The following is a 22,950-nucleotide window of genomic DNA, read 5'->3' on the forward strand; positions in this document are numbered from 1 at the left end:
TGTTAAAGGGGAGACAAAAATGGATACAAACATGCAAGAGCTGCCAGGAAAGGAAAAATGCGTGGGGAAAAATGATACTCGCAAGCCATGGAATGATGCTGGGTCTGGGGATCGCACAAACTCTGAAGAGTCTGATTGTGGAGAGCCTTTGGATCATTTCAAGCTTTCCAAACCACCCAGCTGGACTGGATCTTATCCCCCGGCTGAGTCGAAATCAGAAAGCAGACGAGAAGGAAAGAAGCTAGATGAGAGGGAGTCAAAGACAACAAACATGTACAGAGAGCATAAGTATTGGGAATGGGAGTGTATTGAATGTGATATGGGCTTTGATGAAGTAGCAAAGCTGCATTTGCATTACATAAAACATGCTACTGGGGAGCTGCCGATACCACAGGATGATTCCGAGGGTTGAAGGCTTACAGAAACATTTATTTTTCTCACACTGGTGCCTATGTTGACCGTAGCCTTATTTTTTTAATTTTCTTTTTTTACATTTCCTACTGTTAAAGATGCAAGGTAAGGGTTAAGAAACAAAGGGTTAACATGTATTGTTGATGAATTTCTTCTTAGTATAAGAGGAGCATAATAACGAGTATCTACAATCTAGGCCTCAACAGTTCATGCCTGATGCTAGGAGATTGTATTACAGGTTTTTTAATGTATATTTGGTGCTGCAAAACATTGTCATGAACCAAAGGGAAAGAAACTGAATTGAAAATGTAAAACTGAAGTAAAGCTACCACCCTCTACTTGTAAAATCAAATAAAATGAAATGCATTCCAAATGTTTTTGGGGTTTGTCTTCATGTGCATGGGAAGAGAAATGTGTTTTACACAAAGCAGTGTATTCAGAGACCACACAATTCTGTGGACTCTTAACACCATTACTGTTAAAACTACTAAAGGGAAATATTTTGGAGAAAAAACGGATTTGTTATTAAAATAATTTTGAGCTAATGCTGTTGGCCACTGTATTTTCCCAGCATGTTTTACCAGCAATACTCCTGCCGGGGGCTGGTTGAAATATTCATAGGGAATAAGTATTATGTTTTTAAATGTTATATTAATTAATTGTTTTACAGGCATTCTTGAAAACTATATACAAATATATTTTCTGACTTTTAAAACAACCTTTCCCAGATTGCCAAACTAAGACAGAATCTTGCAGGTTATGTTATTAGGAGTTTGTTTTAGATATGGTAGCAAGGGCTGAGATATTTGAATGTGGTCATATTTATAGCTCATACTATTACTATAAGCTTGTATATGGTTGATCATTTCGGCACAATCTGCAGTTTGACTTTTTAATGTAGCTGTACTGTAAGTAATGGCTGAGTTATGAATACAGTGAGAGCTAATCAAGAGACTTCCACACAATCTCATTAATTATAAATCCTATAATTATGAGCTTATACATGGCCGATCAGCTTGCCATACTGAGTTGTTTCTAAATCTAATGTAGGCTCTACAATGCTGTATGTAAAGGATGGGATATGAATCCTATGGATATCTGTGTAAGAAACATAGCACAAATAAAGTTTTTCAATACAAGCATTGTAAACTAGAGGACATAACAGAAAGGGTACAAATAATATTTATGCGATACAGTATCTCGTGAAATATGTAAATGTTAATAAAAGACATGAAGAGTCCAGTATTAATGGTGCAGCCCTGTGCGCTAATTGACTTTTTTTCATTAGTTTATGGAGGTTTCCAGGGACTGCAATAATGGGATTTTACAGTGGATGCATGCATCCCTGCAACATCACATGATAACATGCTGCAATAGCACCACCACTGCATTACATCCTGGTCTCAGGCATTTAAAACAGTCATAAAACCCTTGGAATCTTTGCATAAAAACTGCCTCAAGATCCATGACAAAAAAACACATCATTATCATCACTGTCATATACTTGTCAAATATGATCTACTTAGTTTTGATAATTTAATAAAACACTCAAATGTGTCTTTGCTACATAAAATCATGTACAGTGCTACTGCTCCCCCTCTGGAAAAATTTGTAACACTGCTCCGAAATAACAGTGTGAACTACTCGAAGCGTTACAAGGGGGGAGTGTTGCATCCCACAACATAAAACCAAATTTGGGAGTTCCTCCTTCTCGTGTGTGGCCATGAGGCAGTGGAATGCCCTTCCCACGGAACATATCTTATGTACAAATTCTCACACTTTCTCATGCCTAACAAAGAGTTTGTTGTTGAGTAAGCAAGTTTGCACACATCTATAAGATACTGTCTTTATGTGTGTGTGTATCCATGTATGAATGAGTGTCTAGAGTTGGATTGTACTCTAATGTGCCTAAGCTGCTGCTAAATTGTTTGAGTACGTATGTTGGGGAGGGGGGAGAGAGAGTGAGTGGGCTGATGGCGCCCCTGTTTTCCTGTTCTTTTGCTAAATTGCTTGTTTTTAATTACTATGGACATCACGTCACCTACAATCCTGTGAAATTTCTATTTAAAACTGTTTTTTCTTTTTTTATTTGTCATACCTGCCCAGGGACTACAGGTGGAAATTAGCAATTATTGCTATAACCTGGCCCAAGACATATTCTCTTGTTTAACAAGTTTAATATTTATTTGTGCATTCCCTGTTTTAAAAATCAATCAATCAATCAATCATCGATACACCACTGTGTGCTTTATCGAGCATTATTAAGTTGTGTCCTAGGGAAGAGTTTCCCAGAATTTTACTATAAGGATATTATTTAATTTGATCAACACTTGCTTTTGTTACTTTTATTGCTAGTAGTAATTGCATTGCTGTTGCCAGGGCATTCCTTTGCTGAATGGTGGTAAAAACCCTGTGGTGTTGATGTTACAGTTTGCCTTAGTAGACTACTGTGTGTTCTCCGTTTTTCCAGTTCTACATAAAGAATGAATTAGACGGCTGAGACTCAAGTGAAGGAGAATTTGTGAAGGATAGAATAAAAATAGTTTTTACCAATACCTATATTTTGTATATATGCGTAGAAATACAATGACCTCAACTCTAACCAGAGCCTTTTGAAATCAAGTCCAAGTCTAAACTAGAGATTTGCTTCTTAGCACTATTGTATATTGCTATATTGTATATCACACAACTATAAAACAAACAACAAACTGCTTTGTTGTAGTATTTTAAGGTTACCAGAGTGGGCAACACTCATGCATTAAGGGGAGGCTAATTGTGGGGGAAAACCACAACTCCCATGACTTCTCTGCGGCCCTTGTCAGTGACGTCACGATGTCTGCAACTCGTCTGTGTGTGTGTGTGTGTTGGCTTTGTGCGGAACGACGCGGAGATGTTTGGGCGGACGAGTCAGCCTAGGTAACCTTAAATATACATCCTCTGGCATTCATACAGTAATACGGGTCTCTGTGTAAAAAGGGAAACGTAGAAAGTGAACGAATATTAAGCATCTTTGGCGCTGTAACGTGTCGGATATGCAAACAGTTGCAACACGATTTTAGTTTTTACCGCAAATCATTGAATTTAAGCTAACAGGGCTACCATCATCTGTATCTGGTTATTATTAGAGGGGGGTTTCAACAAACGATCAGCATGGTAAAGCACTGTATTCATACACTATTCATACCAATTACACAGAGTGATGTATAACCCAAATTCTGGGTTATACATTAGCCTCCAACGGCTGCCCTCCATGTCGGTCGGTCTTCTTTTGTAATACAAATGTTTTAAAGCCATTCATTCCCTGGTCTCCCAGCTGTCGCCGTGTAACAAAGATGCTATTCACTGCTTAAAGACTCATATTTTACAGCAGTTGAAAACGTTTGAATGACATCTGTGATATCAGTAAGTGTTTATGTATGTGTTGGTTTATGTAATTAACTCATTCTGTGTTTCTGTGTTGAACCTGATTTCATAGAAACAGATGAACAAGTGCATTTGAGAAGCCAAAAGGCAGGCAGCCATGCAGAGTCCGACCCAGTCAAACTGCGGGCCAAACCCTGTGACCACAGCAACCACAGAGCAACCACTGGACACAGAGACTGAAGATCCGCCAGCACAGAGTGAACCAGATGCACAAGAAAAGGAGAATGAACCTGCCTGGACTGCAACAGTAGTCTCGCCAAAGGAAAATGGGACAGGGTTGCTAACAGCAGAAACACCTGCAAGTATGGCAGTCACACAATCAGTGGAGAATGAGCATGCTGTTCAGCCCTCAGTTGACACTGCAGGGATGGAGACAAGCTCTGCTTCGAAGTCAAGTGCCCCCACACAACCGGTACCTGACACAAATGCAAATCCTGGGTGTGGTGAGCAAAAGGCAAAGAAACAAAATACAGGTATCCGTGATGGTAGGAAATATGTTCCTTCCAAGAAGGCCATGGTAGATCCTCTGAAGATGGACATGTCCAAACCACTGGTTATGCCTCTCACATGTGGGTATTTCACCATGTATGTGTGGTCTGTGTTATACCTTTCTGAACCAGGCAAGGATTGAGAGACCCGTTTGGTGTTTGATTATTAATTTTCCACTATAACAATTAAATATAACAGTACTTTAAATCACATTTGGTAGTTGGGATGTTCTGTGTTTTCTCAAAACCCAGTTTACAATGTGATATGGCGGTCCGTCGATCCACATAGTAAACAGATATTCCACAGTAGGGTGGTGGTTGCTGTGATTTACTGTCATAGCATGTTAGTTACTGTGATTTTCTACAGTATTCTAATGTGATTTCTACCTGGCATGTTGATTACTGTTGTTTTAGGTTAAATACACAATATAAGCTATTGTAAAAAAAAATATATATATATCTCCAGTAGTTAAGTGTGCTCAAACATCATTGTGAAATTCAGTCATTTTGCAGTGTAGTTTTACAAGATAGAATGCTCTTAAAATACCTCCATGTTTTGTTTTACCATACTGGTACAGTAGTGCAGTTAATAGATTCTGGTGTTCAATAGCAGCCAAAGCCACCAAAGCATTTGGCTGATATATCATTATCATATTTATTAAACTCTCATATATCTAGATTGGTACCTGCCTAAAAAATCTACTATTGGCTATACTGCAGGCTCCAATGCACAGAGGACAGTAATGATGTGTTTTCCAATTTTGATTTCACATGTATGGCAATAAATTAATGCAACATTATCTTAATGGAAGTTGTGGAAGAGGTAGGGTCGCCTTTCACTATTTTGTTTGCCCAGACAAGTTTGTTTGCTGTGAGTTGTTTACACGAGAATGTGCCTTAATTACCCTCCAGAGCCACATTATGTTTTATTTTTGCCAGCCTTTATACTTTTTATGAATAAATGTCTCTATTCTAAGAATATGGATGTAAACTTTCTCCACCTTGTGCCCTGTTTCCCTGTAGCGTCTCAGCTCTCCCTGCAGTGCATCGAGTGCCACATAATCTTCAGTGATCACAAGAGCAAAGAGCGTCACCTGAAGTTGAGCCACCCAGCAGAATATGAACAGTGCATTCTTAGGAACGCCCTTTTCGCCTGTTACGTTTGTGACCGCCACTTCACAAACTCCACCGAGCTCATGATCCACCAGAAAGCCCACACAGAGAAGAAACCCTTCAAGTGTCCAATCTGTGGCCAGGCCTTCAACAAGTCATCAGAGCTCACCCTTCATAAAAAAATTCATTTTGGCCAGGACGGTTATGCCTGCGCTGACTGTGGCAAACCTTGCAAAACGATGACATTGCTGAAGTATCACCGCCGCACACACACTGGAGAGAGGCCGTATGTTTGCAAAGAGTGTGGAAAGAGGTTCACTATGTCCAAAGCTCTGCAGAAACATATGGTGTCACACTTGCCGGAGGGAGCTGAAGGAGATGGGGGAGACACCACAGCTAAAGCACCACTCAAGAAAGATAATGGTAAGAAAAATGTCTGTGTTACGGATGTCTTATTATTTTACACATTAAAATGTTAACATACTTTTTTAGCTATGCTAGCAACATGGTATTAGGGATGGAAATATTAGTTTATTTGTCAGTCAGTGTTTCCCAAAGCCTAAGACGACGTCCTCAAATGTCTTGTTTTGTCCAAAACTCAAATATATTCCGTTTACTGTCACAAAGGAGAGAAGAAACAAGAATATATTCACATTTAACAAGCTGGAATCAGAGAAATCTTATTTTTTTTAATAAAAAAATGACTCAAACGATTAATCGATTATCAAAATAGTTGGCGATTAGTTTAATAGTAGACAACTAATCGATTCATCGTTGCACCTCTACATTTGTGGTTTTGAGAGAAATGTCTCAACAACGGTTAAAGGTCCCATGGCATGAAAATTTCACTTTATGAGGTTTTTTAACATTAATACGAGTTCCCCCAGCCTGCCCATGGTCCCCCAGTGGCTAGAAATGGTGATAGGTGTAAACCCAAGGGGGTAAGCTTCTCCTCACAACGCGTACCTCCTATGGCACCATTTTGATGCTAACAAGCACTCACCCCCCCCCGTTAGCATCCCATTGACTGCCATTCATTTTGACGTCACTTTGACAGCGAATAACTTTACATCTGAAGCGTTTAAAGACTCTATTTGTCCATTGTTTATTTCTAAAGAAACACGACAATGTATAAAAAGCTCCATTACCTTGTATCTCATGTTATGGCTCCGTAGCAGACGTTTTTGTAAAAATAGGCTAACAATTGTGTCATAACCATGGGACTTACTGTCGCATAGTAGAGGAATTACCGTATAGTACAGGAGAAGCTCGCAGGCAGTTTCGACTTACATTAGCTGTTTAAGTTTAATTACTAATGTTAACTAGCATGTTAGTTAGCACTAATTAGCCTGTGTCCATGTTATCGCCTTACATATACCTACGCTCTCCGTCTCTGCAATATTTGGAATGATTGAGATTTCTCTTGGCACAGCTACCAGAAGACTTACAACTTTCAGACAGGTTGCTCACGTCACATTTACGTCGTCTCTCTCAGTTGGAGGCTGCGCAGTAACGCTCGGCGCTCACCGGAAAAGTGCTTCTAATATCCTTCACTGGTCTCCGTCCAGAGCAACGGGATCTGTTGGTCCAGTTTATATACTGTCTATGTGTAAACCGAGCTCTTGGTATCCTGCTCTGCCTTTGAGAAAATGAAAGCTCAGATGGGCCGATCTGGAACCTCCCCTTTCTCTGCTTTGCCCGCCCAGAGAATTTGGCCCGCCCATGAGAAAGAGAGAGACATCATGGCTTGCAAACAAGCAAAGTATGGCAGTTGGTCAAGGCCACACCCCCAGCCTCCACCTTTCTCATTGTGGGACTGGCTCTAGTGGCTGTAATTCTGCACCAAGGCTGAATTTTGGGAAAGAGACTTCAGATACAGTATTAGGAGACCACTGAGGCCTATATAAAAGCATCCAAATAGCAGCATGTCATGGGACCTTTAAATGGATTGCCATAAAATTTGGTTCAGACATTCATGTCCTTCTCAGGATGAATTGTAATAATGTTGTTAATTCCTTAACTTGTCATGTAGCGCCATCATCAGTTTACATTTTAATATTGTCCAATACTTTGGTTTATGACTAAATACCAATGACAATACCATCAGTTTCAACGGGACTTCATGCATTTAGTGCTAATTAGCAAATGTTAGCATGCTAACACACTAAACGTGGAGTCAGACCATTATAACTGCTGTCTCCAGCATTCAATTTAAAGCAATGCTGTGCTTATGTACAACCTCATGGAGCTGCTAGCATTGTTGTAGACTCTTATTCTTAGTCCTTTTTCTGATCTAAAATTCTAAAATTATTATGGGATGCATCATCTAAACCGTAGAGTCAAGGTCTTAGTTTAGATTGGTACAATGTGTTGTATGTGAAATTATTTTAATGTTTTTGTAGCCAATACATGTCTCAAAAAGGTCTGGTGTTGATTAGAAAACCTATATAAGGGGGTGTTGAAAATTATCTAAATATTGCTGTTGTATTAGAAGGGAAAAAATGATAAACTATATATATTAGGTAGATAGATAGGTAATGCATCACAACTGTCTTCCTTTATTATCTTTAGGTGCTTCTACAATAAAGTACCCTTGTTCGGTTTGCAAGTCCACTTTCAAGAGTACCAAGACACGTCTACATCACATGAAAACTAAGCACAATGTGTTGCCTGCTGCAGCCAGTAAGATCCTACCAGCTGGGCAGCAAGTGAAACAAAGTACACCCATTATTACTCCAATATCTTTTTGCCAACCAGCTTTACTACAGATGGAGCCCAATGGACCGCTGCAAAAGGTTGATGCCAATATTGACACAGAACAGATTCGCAGACTTATTGAGTCTTTGGGAAATGTGCAGAAAGTGAACCAAGTTGTCATATTGGGGCAGGTGCCACCTCATGCCCCACCTCTGGAAGTGCAGCAGATATCACAACTGATAGAAACAGGGAATTTTAATCTCAATCCACCACAGATCGATTTTCTAGGACTGAAACAGCCAGAATCTAAGATAGTTGAATTGGACCCTTCAAATAACACATGTTATTCAATGGAGCAAACAATTATACTGGAACCTATTACGCCAGATGAACAGTTGGAAAACCCCTCTTTCTCAGAACTAGGTTCCCACATAGCAGCAGGTGAAAATATGGAGCTAACATTCAATCAGACTCAACATACAGAGGGACCAGAGGGAGAGGTCATGCATCAGATCCTTCAGCAGCCCAATATCAGTGCAATTCAGTCTGATGCTATGGATCAAATTGTTTGTCAGAATGAGGTAGAGGAAAACCTTGAGCAAACAGTCATATTAGAACTTATACCAACTGTGGAGCTGGAACAATCCCAAACTGTCCCACAAAATGATATCCTGTCCTCTCTGGTACCAACCACTGACCTGGAGAAGACTGCGGATCAGACTGTATTAGATGAGCAGGAGACCAGCCTGTCAGCCCCACCACTTATGACTACAGTTGAGCTGGAGCTGACACCTTTACAAACCGAGCAACAGGGCCTTCCTTCTTGCCCTTTTGTTACCCCAGACACACTTACACAAACTCCAAGTGAATCTGAAACTAATCTAAAAGAAAAGGTTGATTCACAGATTCAAACAGTAAGTCTAGATCAGGGCCACCCAGTGATGGATGGAGCTGCACCACAAGAGACACAGGAACAAGCTGAAGAACCATCTGAACAAGAACCATCTGAGAAATTGCTGGTAGATAGCAAGAAGGATCAGGAGCAGGTGGAGAACCTGTCTGAAGTAGAGGTTCCACCTGCAAAAGAAGAGGTTCCATCACACTTAGGGACCAAGCAGGTGCCACAGATGTCAGAGTTGCCCATAAATGTAATGTCAGCTCAAGAACTGGTGAAAGTGCGGAAAAGAAAGCCTAGCAGGGCATTTATCTTTCAAGGATATATGCAAGAACTGGTTGGTTCCATATACAAGGATGATTTACAAATTGATGCCACACCTGCCAAACGGAAAAGAACAAAAAAGTCTCACCTTGTTGTTAAATTTGGTCCACAAAGCAAAGAGAAGAAAAACAAGAAACAGAAGAAGCCATCACAGCAGCGTCAGCCAACACAGAAAGAAGGGATAAGAGGTCAAACACAAACAACAAATCTCTCAGAGAAAAAGGTACCGTCACAGAAGAAGGGAAGAAAGGGAAAAAGGGACAAGAAAGCGGGACATTCGGTATCTACAGCTGAAATAAAATCCCCTTCATCAACCCAGGACCCACAAGTGCAACAAATCAAAGAGGATACAAGAAAAAAAAAAATGAAAAAGCAAAAAGAAGGGGCCAGGGAGGGTGTGACACGCATACGTGATCACAAAACTGTAGCCTCACCTGCATTTAAAAAGAAAAAACAAACAAAACTAATCCGAAAAGACCAGCCCAAGAATGCAAAGGATGGGAAGCGAAAGAAAAACCTGACAAAAAACCTGGCACAAGAGGAAAATGTCAATACAAAAACAAGCGCAGCTTCAGCAGACATGCCTGGACCACACATAACGCAAGACGCTCTACTTCTACTGAAAGGTCATAAACAGCCTCAACTGAAAGTTTACAAGTTAGACCCTTCAAAGGCATCAGGTCAGACACAGGAGGCTTCTCCTAATGAGGCCCAAACAATGTCCCAACAGAGGAAAAGTAACAAATGCAAACATTCAACAATTGAGTCTACAAATAGTCTCACCACAGAAGGTAAGAAAAAAGGAGGAAGACCCAAAAAGAACCAAAAAGCTCCTTCATTGTTGTCCTCGCTACAGGCTTCCCGTCAAGCACCTGAGACGCTGCCCACCAAGCCAAAGACCACCAGGAAACGTAAAGGCTCCGCAAAAGTGGAGACTGAAGGAGTGATAACTTCTCATTCCAAGCGTGCCTTAGAGTGTAAGGACTGTGGGCAAAGATTTAGCGAAGTCTCATCCCTTCAAAAGCACAAGACAACGGTGCATATCGTAGAGAGTCCCGGTCTCACTTACACCAATGGGAACATCTTTGAAGGCGTCTCCAGATTGGATCTTTACCAGCTTCCAAAACAGCACGGTAAGGTTGTTGGAGTGATGCATGCTGCTACAGACTGGGATACTGAGCCGGAGATGGCATTAGAGGAGAGAGAGCGAAGTGTCTCTTTTCCAGCTTTGATTCCATCTCCATCTTTACCTGTTCCTCCTTCAGATGTTGAAGTGAGTGCCTATAAAAATAATACTAGAAGTAAAACAGGAGCAAATGATCAATCTTATACCTCTCCAGAAGTTCGCTCACCATCTGATCAATTCAAAACCTGTGAAGCCCCTCCAAACTTCACATCTGAATGTCCTTTAAGTACCTCTACTCAGACAAAGAGTTTGGACACAGGAGAGCCTTTGGCATCAGATGAGGACAAGCAAGAAGAAGGTACACTAAGGAATCCCAGCTCAGAATCTGAAGTCCAGGGTACCACACATGAAGACATTAAGGAGGATTTACTTTTCGAGGTAGACTTAGTCACTGTTGGGGAGCAGAATGAAAGGGATGAACCAACCTCTCATGAAGCCACTTTTTCTCAAAATGAATCCAATGGAACCTGCAATTCTGAGGGTGGAAGCACTGACAAACTTCCTGGGCAAATTAGCAATGAAATAACAACTGGAAAAAGTCTAACTTCACAGACTGTGTCATGCTCCACTCATCAAGTGGATATCAAAGAAGAGGAGGAAGAAATGTTAGTCCAGAAGAAAAAAGGAGAAAAAGGATCTTTTTTGAGGAATGGTGGTAGGAGAAGAGCAACAGGACGTCTAAAACGGGACCCAATATCAAAGAGAGTTTCAGTTGGAGATACGATCGGAGGAACAGAATCGGAGAAAGAACAGGATGACGAGAAACGTCCCATCAGCTCTGATTCAGAAATGAATGACGAAGGCGAGGCCTGCACAAAGACATCACAGACAGAGACCAGTCCTGAGACCAACAAAGCTACTGCTCCTGCCACACCTTTGCCTTCCATGCCCTCTACATTAGAGGAATCTCCTGAAGAGCGAGTAGTGTTTGAGCTGGAGTCGGTTACCACTAGTGTTGAGGAGGCAATGGATGTTAGAGGACTGCAGGGAGGAGAGGAACATGACAGGGATGCTGACCAATCGCCAGTCATCATACTTGAAAAGTTCCTCACCTCTAGACAAACAGCGACGGCTGACAAGGAGCCGTGCCTGATGACAGCGAGGAACAATCACAGACAAGTGAGATGCCAATTGTACCAACAAGTACCATACATTAACAATGCATAATTAACATTGCAAACCTAAAGCATTTGTTTTTGTTCCAGGGTTTGGACTGCATTGCTGAAAATGAAGCCCCTGGGAGCCAGGAGATCAAGGTTGAAGAGAATATGTCAGAACCACCACTGGTTGCACCCACCTGTCAAAACAGACAGCCACAGCACCATCGTGATATAAGAACTGTTCTGGTGAAGGAGGAGAACAGCCTCGTGCTAAATGAGGCTCAGGACACGCAGGGCAGCAGACACATCCGATGGAATGTGGAGCCAGTCAACATTGAAAACACCTCCAGTCCATGTAAGTATTAGGCAAGTACATTTTTAAGTTCAAATTTTTAAGTACTAATTCAACATTTTGGGAAATATGATTATTTGCTGTCTTCCTGAGAGTTAGATAAGAAGATCAATGCCACTCACTCACATGTCTGTGCTTTAGGTGTGGAGCTATAGCCAGGAGGCGATTAGCTTAGTTTAGCGTTAAGACTGAAAGATTAGAAGTACTTTATTAATGTTTTGATTCTCAGGGGGAAATTGGGTTAGGTTAAGTAAATTTGTCAGGGACCATGTCAAATATTCATATCATACAAAGAGAAGATATGTATTGTACCAGATATAGCTATTAGCTAATTTTCAGCTAAGCTAATCACCTCCTAGCTCTAGCATTGAAAGGTGATGACTAAATAATAATGTGGTGGTAACTCCCCTTTGTGCACTGCATTGACAGTCTGTAAGCCTTTATCTTTTCAGAGATGGATGTTTTGGGCTTTTTGCTTTCAGTAATGGAGAGTGGGGAGACAACAAGGAAGGATGGTTGCGTATCCCCGGAGTTCAACACCAACCAGTGTATCTTCTACCCAGTAAAGGAGGAGGAGAGGGAGGTTCTACTGGGAGCTGTTCAGACCAACAGTGGGGATTTAACAATGGGACCACCCAGTGATGCCCAGCAGACGGAACATCAAGCAGCAGATAGTAATTTAGGTGAGGCATTGCCTTTCCAGTGATAATCTCCTATTAGCAATGATTATAGGAAGATTTTAATGTTGAATCTGTTAACAACAGATGAATGGAGCCCTTCTGCACTAGACTACCAGGAATTGAGAGTGAGAGGACTATTGTCAGAACCAGGGGTCAGTGACTTTGCAGATGGACAAGGTTTGTTTTCTATTTGAAAATGACCAGTACTTGTAGCCACTTGTTTTATATTCTTAAACTAGAGTAAACATTTTGATCATACTTTAGATAACTCATCTGTATATAATGTGATCTTTCAGCTGAGTCAGACACTGAGTGGCAGCATCCACAAGACCTCCGGGACTTTCTCCTCCAGAGTTCTGATGAAGAGGACGTGGGTGGTTTTGAATTGTCTGATCCTCAGCTTGACTCAGAAGCAGAAGTAATGGCCTATTTCTACAAGAACCAAAAAAACACCACATGGCAGCCAGATGAAATGTCAGAAAAGTACAGTACATCTTCATTTTTTTTTTTTGTTGTCGAACATTTACAGATACTGCTTATGTTTCATTGTATGTTCTAAAATAGAATTAAGGAAGATCTCAGGGTTTTGGAGAATAATATGGTAAAAAAAATGTCTTTTTCTCCCTTAGTTTGCCAACTTCAACGAGCCAGCTCCAAACACCAAGAGAGGAAAACAAGATCAGAGAGCCCATTGACTACTTCTCCAAGTATTTTGGTTGGGATACCTGGGTAGAAATTGCCCATTGCACAAATAAACTATCCAATATGCCCAAACCTTTCACAGCCAGAGAGGTTGCACGGTTTGTTGGCATCCACATTGCAATGGGAACTTTAAAGGTTTGTGCGCCATTTTTTGAGTTGTTTTGTTTACTTGGCTCTGTTTGTTACATGCAAGACCACTAAAAGTTTATTTGGTCTCTTGCTATTTTTCAGTTTCCCAGTCCGAGGCTCTACTGGGAGGACTTGACTAAGGTGCCCTTGATTGCTGACGCCATGCCATTTTCCTGTTTCCTCGAGCTGTCTCGCATGTTGAAGCTTGCCTCTCCTGTAAAGGATCCAGTCAACAGTAATGTTCAGGAAGGAAGACATGATATTGACTTTCAAAATGCACAGCAAGGTAAAACTCTTTCAAGCAGGCAAAGTGAAATCTGTCAGCGCAGTGACCGGCAGAGGCAAGGGGACACGCCAACTGACCAGAACAGTTCAAAAACAGAGACTGATCCCCTGTGGAAGGCTCAGCCATTATTGTGCCGTTTCAAAGCAGGGTGCCAGTCACTAAGACGAGAGGGTGATTATGCAGTTGACCAATATCCACTTCCTTTGACTGGGAAGATGCACAATAAGAAACTATCTCTTAACTGTACTACATTAATTGGATTTGGCGGTTTGCTCTTACATGTGGATCTTAAGTTGGGTCTGTCGGGCAAAGAAGATGCTGTAGAAAAAATGGTTCCCAAAGGTAGTATGGTGTTTCTATGCAAACAGGAACTCTCCACCCCTGCTATGCTCGAGCGTTTGTTAGTTGCTGGGGTTCATGGTGCAGGAAGGGTAGGAGGAGCCCGAGGACAGATCGGGGATGAGTTTGTAAGCTCAGACGGGAAGCTGATGTTACGTAGATCACACTGTGGCTTCATACTTTCTACCGCGGGAAATGGCCAGAGGAACATGGCTTCACTCATTGACAACTTTGAGATGGCCCAGATGTCAGCTCATCTCAACAGAGATTTGCTGAATCTTTACTCTATCCCTCTCACTGCCTCGGCCCCAACCTGCTGGCCTCAAGCGGTACTCTGGTACCTAACAGATCTGGCTTTGGTCAACTCCTGGCTCCTACACAGACAGGAACACAGGGCAGCATCTGCACCTTTGACTCTCATGGCCTTCAGATTGGAGGTGTCCAAGGCTTTGATCCTCTCCAGCGGCTCTGACACCCAGGACTCAGTTTCCCCTCAACCCCCCAAAGATACGGCTCATGCAACAAATGAAACCCCCAATCCCAGCCTGGTTGAGGAGAGTCCTCTGCCAGATGCAGCCACACGGTACGATGGTTCAGGCCACTGGCCAGAGCAACTTGGGGAGGGAGAAGGGGGCAGGTGTCGCTTTGGGGACTGTCAGAGAACATCTCGAGTGCTATGTCTTAAGTGCTGTGTCTTTCTTTGTATCTCGCGCAACCACAACTGCTTTTTGAATTTCCATAATCAAGGGAGTTTGGGAAAAGAGTAGTGTCAACTACAGAGTTTACCCTTTATTTGTATTTGTGTGATAAATTTTTTTGATCCAATAAAATTAAAATAATTGATTTAATAATCAATTTTCAATAGTGGAGGTTAGATTGAGAATAACAGCAAATCATCAGCCTCTATTCATCTGCGATACTGGACATGGATCTTTTTAACATAAGTCTACAAAGAAAGGTATTCTTGTCTATCCACGTAATAAGAATTCATCAACTTCCCGACAAAGGGCTGTTTTTTTCCCCCTCCAGTCTTTTCAACATTTTGCTTTCTGATTTAGAATGTAACTGTGCTTTTGGTGTATGAAAACCAGGCTAATCAAAAAATTGTATTATCTCTTCTGTCCTTACAACTTTTCCAATATGCCTTTCACTGGCAGTAGCAGTCTTTTGAAGTATTATTTGTGCTGCAGTGTGCTGCAAATGCTTTGTGATGTGGCTTATTATGTCATTGAGCAAGCGTAAAAAAAAGAAGCATAGCCATACACTTGCTACAAAAGGAGCGCAACATATGATTGTGACATTGTTGTTATCGTGATTTTTTTTTTACTATTTATTTTAACCTGACTGGATTTACTTCCATTATGAGCTTGTTTTTGGCCTTTGAATTTAAACATTATTTATTTTGAATTTCAGAAGACAATAAAAGAGGGATGAAACATTTTTCATTGTTGCATTTGTTTTTGAAGACTGCAGACCAATGTTTGCACAATACACCTTTTTCACAGCAGACATTTGGACTTGTTACAGTAGGAAAAACACAGCCGTTGCTAATAACATTAACAATGGCGCTTTTCTATTCAAGTGGCCCAGTAAGCCATGATAGCGATGATAGAGAGTGAGCCAGCATGCATAAACCCTGAAACTGAAGCAGCTAAATGGAATCAAGCGAAAAATAATTTCATTATTTACAGTGGGTCTCGAAAGTTTGGGCACCCCAGGTAAAAATTTGTATAAATGTGCATAAAGAAGCCAAGAAAAGATGGAAAAATATCCAAAAGGCATCAAATGACAGATTAGACATTCTTATAATATGTCAAAAAAAGTTAGATTTTATTTCCATCATTTACACTTTCAAAATAACAGAAAACAAAAAATGGCATCTGCAAAGGTTTGGGCACCCTGCAGAGTTTATAGCATGCACCGCCCCCCTTTGGAAAGCTGAGACCTGACAGTGTCATGGATTGTTCTCAATCATCGTCTGGAAAGACCAGGTGATGTCAATCTCAAAGGTTTTAAATGCCCAGACTCATCTGACCTTGCCCCAACAATCAGCACAGCACAGGTTCTTCTAAGCAGTTGTCTAGAAAACTGAAAATAGTTGACGCTCACAAAGCAGGAGAAGGCTATAAGAAGATAGCAAAGCGTTTTCAGATGCCAATATCCTCTGTTCGGAATGTAATTAAGAAATGGTAGTCATCAGGAACAGTGGAAGTTAAAGCAAGATCTGGAAGACCAAGAAAAATATCAGACAGAACAGCTCACAGGATTGTGAGAAAAGCAAGTCAAAACCCACGTTTGACTGCACAATCCATCCAGAAAGATCTGGCAGACACTGGAGTTGTGGTACACCATTCCACTATAAAGAGATACTTGAACAAATATGGTCTTCATGGAAGAGTCATCAGAAGAAAACCTCTCCTACGTCCTCACCACAAAAATCAGCATTTGAAGTTTGCAAATGAACATATAGACAAGCCTGATGCATTGTGGAAACAAGTTCTATGGACCGATGAGGTTAACATAGAACTTTTTTGCCGGAATGTGCAAAGGCACGTTTGAAGAAGAAAGGGCACAGAATTTAATGAAAAGAACCTCTGTCCAACTGTTAAGCATGGGGGTGGATCAATCATGCTTTGCTGTTGTATTGCAGCCAGTGGCACAGGGAACATTTCACGAGTAGAAGGAAAAATGGATTCAATAAAATTTCAGCACATTTTGGACGCTAACTTGATGCCATCTGTGAAAAAGCTGAAGTTAAAGAGAGGATGGATTCTACAAATGGATAATGATCCTAAACACACCTCAAAATCACGGTGGATTACATCAAGAGGCGTAAACTGAAGGTTTTGCCATGGCCTTCACAGTCTCCTGACCTCAACATAATTGAAAATCTATGGATAGACCTTAAAAGAGCAGTGCGTGACAGACAGCCCAGAAATCTCAAAGAACTGGAAGACTTTTGTAAGGAAGAATGGGCGAAGATACCTCAAACAAGAATTGAAAGACTCTTGGCTGGCTACAAAAAGCGTTTACAAGCTGTGATACTTGCCAAAGGGGGCAGTACAAGGTATTAACTCTGCAGGGTGCCCAAACTTTTGCAGACGCCATTTTTTGTTTTCTGTTATTTTGAAAGTTTAAATGATGGAAATAAAATCTAACTTTTTTTTTGACATATTATAAGAATGTCTAATCTGTCATTTGATGCCTTTTGGAGATTTTTTCCATCTTTTCTTTATGCACATTAATACAAATTTTTACCTGGGGTGCCCAAACTTTTGAGCCCCACTGTACATGTGTGCTTTTCCTACTGTGTCAAAATGTCTTGAAAAAGGTAGCTTTATCTCAATCTTTCAGGATATCATTCATCCTCTCCAATATATATTGCTTTTGTGCATTAGTAGTGTAAATCACAAAGATATGTTTTAAATATAAATAACTGTAAATTGAATAATACACATATTCCTATACAGAGATATGCTGGTCTACGGTTATATGATCCAAGAAACGCTACAGACTGTTGGATGTACTAACGTGTGTAAGCATGTGTGTGCACTAGTTTCATACAAATGAGGTAAACAAAACGGTGAATAAAAACAAAGAGTACTTTTCAAGTTGGTTTGGTCACGTGACGGAGACCAACCATAGAATCATACTGAATAGAAAAGAAGGGTAAGTTCCAATCCATGTTTATATAGATGTATGTAACGTTAGCTGTGTGTTTTAGGATGACTGTAATACAAAATATAAAAGGAGTGGTAACATTTTGAAAGAGAATATTGTTTTATACTGTAGTCATGTGCGCTGTTTTTACATAAAAGGTTTGTGTTTCTTCCTGCACTCTGCATACAAAGTGCTGCTCGAAGCGACAGAACAACTTTGCTGGTCTATTTTTTTTATTTCAATATTTTGTTTAGTTTATGATACACTATAACACTATAGTACCGAACACTCCATGGCAGCCATCTTAGTTGTACCAGCGGCTATCATCACAATCATACACCAGGAAGTGTCCGATCTATCCGTTGTACTTCTCTGGGGTCAACTCTCAAATTCAAAAAGCGGTCAGAGGTAACGTAATACTCAATTTTACATTTGTTATTTAGCTAAATAGTTTGCTATATATATATTGGTGTGTATATTTACGTGCACCATATTGTTACATGGCAGATGTATGCAAGCGCCAAACAATAAGTTAAAACTCGATATGTAAAAAGGCACGAAAAGTCTTCGATCCTCTTTGAATGGCAGCCAGTGTTGTTAGCGCTAACCAGTAGCTAGCAAGATAACTAGCTAGCTAACTAGCAGTAGCCCGTTCGGTAGCATGGTACTTCGTGATTAGCGTCAGCTACGTGCACAAACACTACACTTAAGTAGATACATTTTTCTGTTGACGCTTACGGCTTAAGAGGTATACCGGGTGAGGCATTTTAATCCGTTAACTGGTGGTCGGATGCTCGTAGGCGCTCGTGGCGCTAGTTAGCTTAGCTAGCGGCCTTAAGGGCAGCAACGTAACGTTAGCATAAATGAGCCGGAACTTGAGTGTTTGCTTTGGGGGAACAGATAAGTTGTGATTTCTGTAACCCGCCGTGTTACAGTGGGCTACCTCAGCCTAACTAGCAGGGGAAATAATTGGTTCCTTGTCATTTGTTGACCATAACGTTAACTGTTTGTTAACGCAATTGCCGTTATATGTGGGATTAGCTAGTTATAACAGTGTTATGTTCCCGCTGTAACCCAAACGTGATATTTAACCTCACTTTCACGTTGTCTTGTTTAAATGACTCCAGGAAAGTTGCTGTGAGCGTATTTTGAGACCACCAAGTATACCAGGATGGACTCGGATATTTTGAACATAGAGGAGATAGTGATGGGACGGGGATTGCCAGATCCACCTCCAGAAGCTCCCCCTGAGAAGCCAGCAGAGCCATACAAACCTATCACTTTGAATGGACCGCCTGCACCCTCCATTCAACCATGTAAGTGGTATACGGCTCACAACTTTAACTCGGTTTGCTGAAAGCAACTGAAAGATTAACTTTGTCTTTACATGGTCTCTCTAATGTCCTTATGTCCTTCCAGACCAGCATGAAAACCTGCAGTGTTTCCAGTGCTTCATCACGTTCTGCAGTGCCAAAGCCAAGGAAAGGCATATGAAGAAGAGCCACCGGGAAGAGTATAAGCAACAGCTTCAGCAGGTAAGCTTCACATTATCGGTTCATTCAATCACTAGAAATTGTTATGGTTTGTGTTGTAAATTTTGAGTATGGCAAATTGTTATTTGTAATTGGTGTTTATGTCCTATGATCTTTATGTTGCAGTGTCTGTTCCTTTTCTCCCCTTTTGTAATTTTCTGTGTTTTTAAAAAGTACTCAAAAAGTAAATAAAGCAGGTTTCTTAATCTTCCATTATTTTCCGGTATGTTCCCATTTTAAATAAAAGGTACAATTTGTCATATTTTGTGATCTTTTATCCTTCATATTGCTGTAAAGTTAATGGCATTTTATTACTTGAAAAAACATGGTCACAAATAGCCATTCATTCACCTGTTAAATCTATTTTGTGAAATTGATATATATATATATATATATATATATATATATATATATATATATATATATATATATAGCTCCATGCTGCTTTATTGTATTCAAGAGAATGCACACTGTTAATACAGATTATACAATGTATACATTATTACTGTTAGTTGTCAGTAACCCAAGACAAACTCCTGCACATCACTTGTCCTTGGCAGATAAAGTGACTCTGATAAACTTGGGTTTAACATTTTACAAGTGGTTCTTGGTCTTGAATTATTTTAACTTTGGCTCCTCTTTTTTTTTTTTATTTCTTCACAGGGAAACACATTGTTCACATGCTACGTGTGTGACCGCACATTTCAGTCATCTGAGGAACTGACACAGCACCAGCCAACACACAGCAAGGACGACAAGCCCTTCAAATGTGTGCACTGCAAGGAGAGCTTTAAAACATTCTCTGAAGTGAGTGTATTGTCAGTGCTTAAAAATAATTGTCACTGGCAGTATTCAAACTTAAGACCACCATGAATGCCCCCCAAAAATATTAAGCTCATTATATGTCATACTAAATGTGTTTTTATTTTTATTTTTTATTTTACTTCTAACCTTCGCAGCTAACAGCCCATAGAAGACAGGTGTGTCCAGAGAAACAGTTGGTATGTAAAGATTGCAATGAGACCTTCCGTAGTGCTGGACTGTTGCGTACTCATCGCCTGACCCAGCATCCCCGCCCAGATGTAGAGACTGCCGAACCGCTGGAGGACCCCACGAAAACTCACCGCTGTAAGAAGTGCGGTCAGGGCTTTGAAACAGAACCAGAGCTGATAGCCCACCAGGAGAAGTACCCTGAAGGTCAGCAATGCAACGGTAGCGCTGCATCCGTCAAGAAACGGGGACGGCCTTCCAAAGCTGAAGACGTCACAGCTGCTGAGAAGAAGGGAAAGCGGAAAAAGAAGGATGAGGCAGAAGCGCCCGAGGAGGCAGTGAAGGCGGGCAGCCAATCAGAGTCAGCAGCCCCTCCAGCAGAGGAAAAGGGAAAAGCAGGTGGAGCAAAGCGTGGCCGTCCTTCAAAAGCCGCCGCAAAATCAGAAACGGAAGATGCTAAGAGTCCCGAGGATGACAGTCAACCTCCAGCAAAGGAGAAGAAACCAAAAGCAGATGCGGCCGCTCCCGCCCGTCAGCATCCCTGTCCTGAATGTGACCTCGCATTCCCCGGCTTGATTCAGCTCCGCGCTCACAAGAAGGAGAAACACACCCCACGGAAAGCCCATCCCTGTGAAGAATGTGAAGAGAGCTTTGCCCGTCCTGAGCAGCTGGACGCCCACATGTCCCGGGCTCACGCCGTGGGCCGCCTTGCCTGTCCAACCTGCGGGAAGAGCTTTGGCCGCGAGCGCACCTTAAAAGCTCACCAGAAAAGCCACCCGGAGGAAAAGCCTGAAAACCCAAGTGCAAAGAGATAATTGAGACATGGGGACCGTGCAGAAAGTCTATTGTTTTTGAAGATTTTAATCATTAATTATCCTTAAACATTGGAGATCTTGGTGCTTCAGATGATGGTTTCAGAGTTTGGAATGGTTTTGAGTGACGTTTTAGCAAGTTTTGGATTTGAAGTTAAGTTTTGATCATGAGCTGTTCAAATTTTGGACAAACACATCTCCTAAATTGACTAACCAAATGTTGTTAAATCCATACACCCTTTGCCACAAAACATTGTTTATTTGTAAAAACAAACTGTTTTGAATAACTTTTTAAATGATTTGTTTCAGTTTTTTTTTTTTTTTTTTAAGTGTGAAATGCTTGTGGTGTGAATTATTACTTTTATGTCCTGAGTTGTTCAACTCACTCTGTGGTTAAAAAAAAAAGAAAGTTTGTTCTATTTTTTTCTTCTTTTAAAACTAATTGGGTAAGTACATATTTTGAAGCAAATTAGATACCTAGTAGAGATACTATGTTTGAATGTTTAGACAGTTTGTCAAGAGAAATGTTATGTACAGCTTCTGGTTCATAATGTGCTTTTTTTTTTTTTACTCTTAATATTTTTGATTATGTTCTTTTCTAAATTAAGTTTCATTGAGGAAGAATTTTAAAATAACATGATTATGTTCCACTAAAAAAATATATATTTTGGCTTAGTGCTCCAGGTTTAATGTGGAGTGTTTGGCATGATCCATTATAATCCTGATTCGTCTCCAGTAAAAATGACTCCTTTTCAATTTTTCACTTATTAGAATGATGTTTCATGTCTTGGACATTTCTTAAATGGACATTATGCCTGTTTAATGCCTAAGAGTCCCATAATGAACTGTGTATATCATGTTTTTCACTGATTGGATTGTTTCTCTCCCCACTGCAACGTGTCTGGACACTGCAACAATGAACAATAAAACATGCTATCCCAAGGGAGGCTGCTGAAGAAATACCTTGCCTTTTGTCTTTGTTCTCACTTCTAATGAACAACACAAGATTCAGATGCTAGCAGCAAGCAGCTCTGATTTGGTTGATGTGTACCTTTACCACAGAACAGCTGAACTATGATAAAAAGGTTGAATATGGAACATTTTATCCAAGCACACTAATCTTGCGGTGTCCTTCCTTTATAGTTTAGAAAATGCTGTTATTTTGTCAGTTTTCTGTAGTGTCTAGTAAATGGCAAAAACGAATGATCCATAATGTGTTGATGTTGAGTACTTGCCAGATTATTTATTTGTATAGCTATAGTTAAACCAGTAATATACAGCATAAAGCATTTGGAATTGGCTCCACATTGGCAAACTACAGTAATAATAGTAAACTGTAGTAATACATAATATAACACGTGATAATATGATACATAAATAGATTTACATGGATACTTTCAGTACTTTTGCAGATAACAGTGTAATACAGAACAAAAACTGTTTACAAGTACTTCACTATTACCTGCCAAATGTATTTAAAAGAATGAAAAGGGGAAGTGCTCATGCATGATGGAACCTGTCAGACTGTATATTATAATAACATGTCGTTACTGATGCACTAATGTGTAAGCAGTATTTTAATGTTGCAGCTGGTCACGGTGGAGCTTCTAGATATATTGTGTCGTTTTCATCTACATTGTTTCATTTCATGACATTGCATGAGAAATCTATCAACAAAAGTACAATAATTGCTAGTGAATTGTAGTGGAGTAGAAGTATAAAATAGCGTAAAACTGAAGTGCCCAAGTAATATGCACTTAAATACAGTACTTGTGTAAATGTGTTAGTTAGGGGTGAACTCGCCCTAGCTGTTACGTCATGTAGTACCGTA

The 22,950-nt window shown here is 40.5% G+C and overlaps 2 protein-coding genes across 3 annotated transcripts; both read left to right on the forward strand.

Moving 5' to 3' along the window:
• Window positions 1-3,256: 3,256 nt before the first annotated feature.
• znf576.1 (zinc finger protein 576, tandem duplicate 1) lies at window positions 3,257-15,565 on the forward strand. Of its 2 annotated transcripts, none has more exons than XM_078253266.1 (10): window positions 3,257-3,327; window positions 3,887-4,403; window positions 5,346-5,858; window positions 8,007-11,656; window positions 11,743-11,992; window positions 12,472-12,672; window positions 12,754-12,846; window positions 12,966-13,152; window positions 13,299-13,506; window positions 13,603-15,565. In XM_078253266.1, exons 2-10 carry the CDS (start codon window positions 3,932-3,934, stop codon window positions 14,890-14,892), a joined length of 6,864 nt encoding a protein of 2,287 aa, XP_078109392.1. In that variant the 5' UTR covers window positions 3,257-3,327; window positions 3,887-3,931; the 3' UTR covers window positions 14,893-15,565. The 2 variants fall into 2 exon arrangements, with proteins under 2 accessions (XP_078109392.1, XP_078109393.1); XM_078253267.1 differs by having other exon boundaries at window positions 12,966-13,143.
• Window positions 15,566-18,085: 2,520 nt separating this feature from the next.
• Window positions 18,086-21,180, forward strand: znf576.2 (zinc finger protein 576, tandem duplicate 2). Its single transcript, XM_078253268.1, has 5 exons — window positions 18,086-18,193; window positions 18,913-19,101; window positions 19,205-19,320; window positions 19,981-20,124; window positions 20,277-21,180. Exons 2-5 carry the CDS (start codon window positions 18,957-18,959, stop codon window positions 21,120-21,122), a joined length of 1,251 nt encoding a protein of 416 aa, XP_078109394.1. The 5' UTR covers window positions 18,086-18,193; window positions 18,913-18,956; the 3' UTR covers window positions 21,123-21,180.
• The last annotated feature ends 1,770 nt before the right edge of the window (window positions 21,181-22,950 follow it).

This window comes from Sander vitreus, chromosome 6, assembly GCF_031162955.1.
Source record: "Sander vitreus isolate 19-12246 chromosome 6, sanVit1, whole genome shotgun sequence".
In the NCBI taxonomy this organism is placed as follows: domain Eukaryota; kingdom Metazoa; phylum Chordata; class Actinopteri; order Perciformes; family Percidae; genus Sander; species Sander vitreus.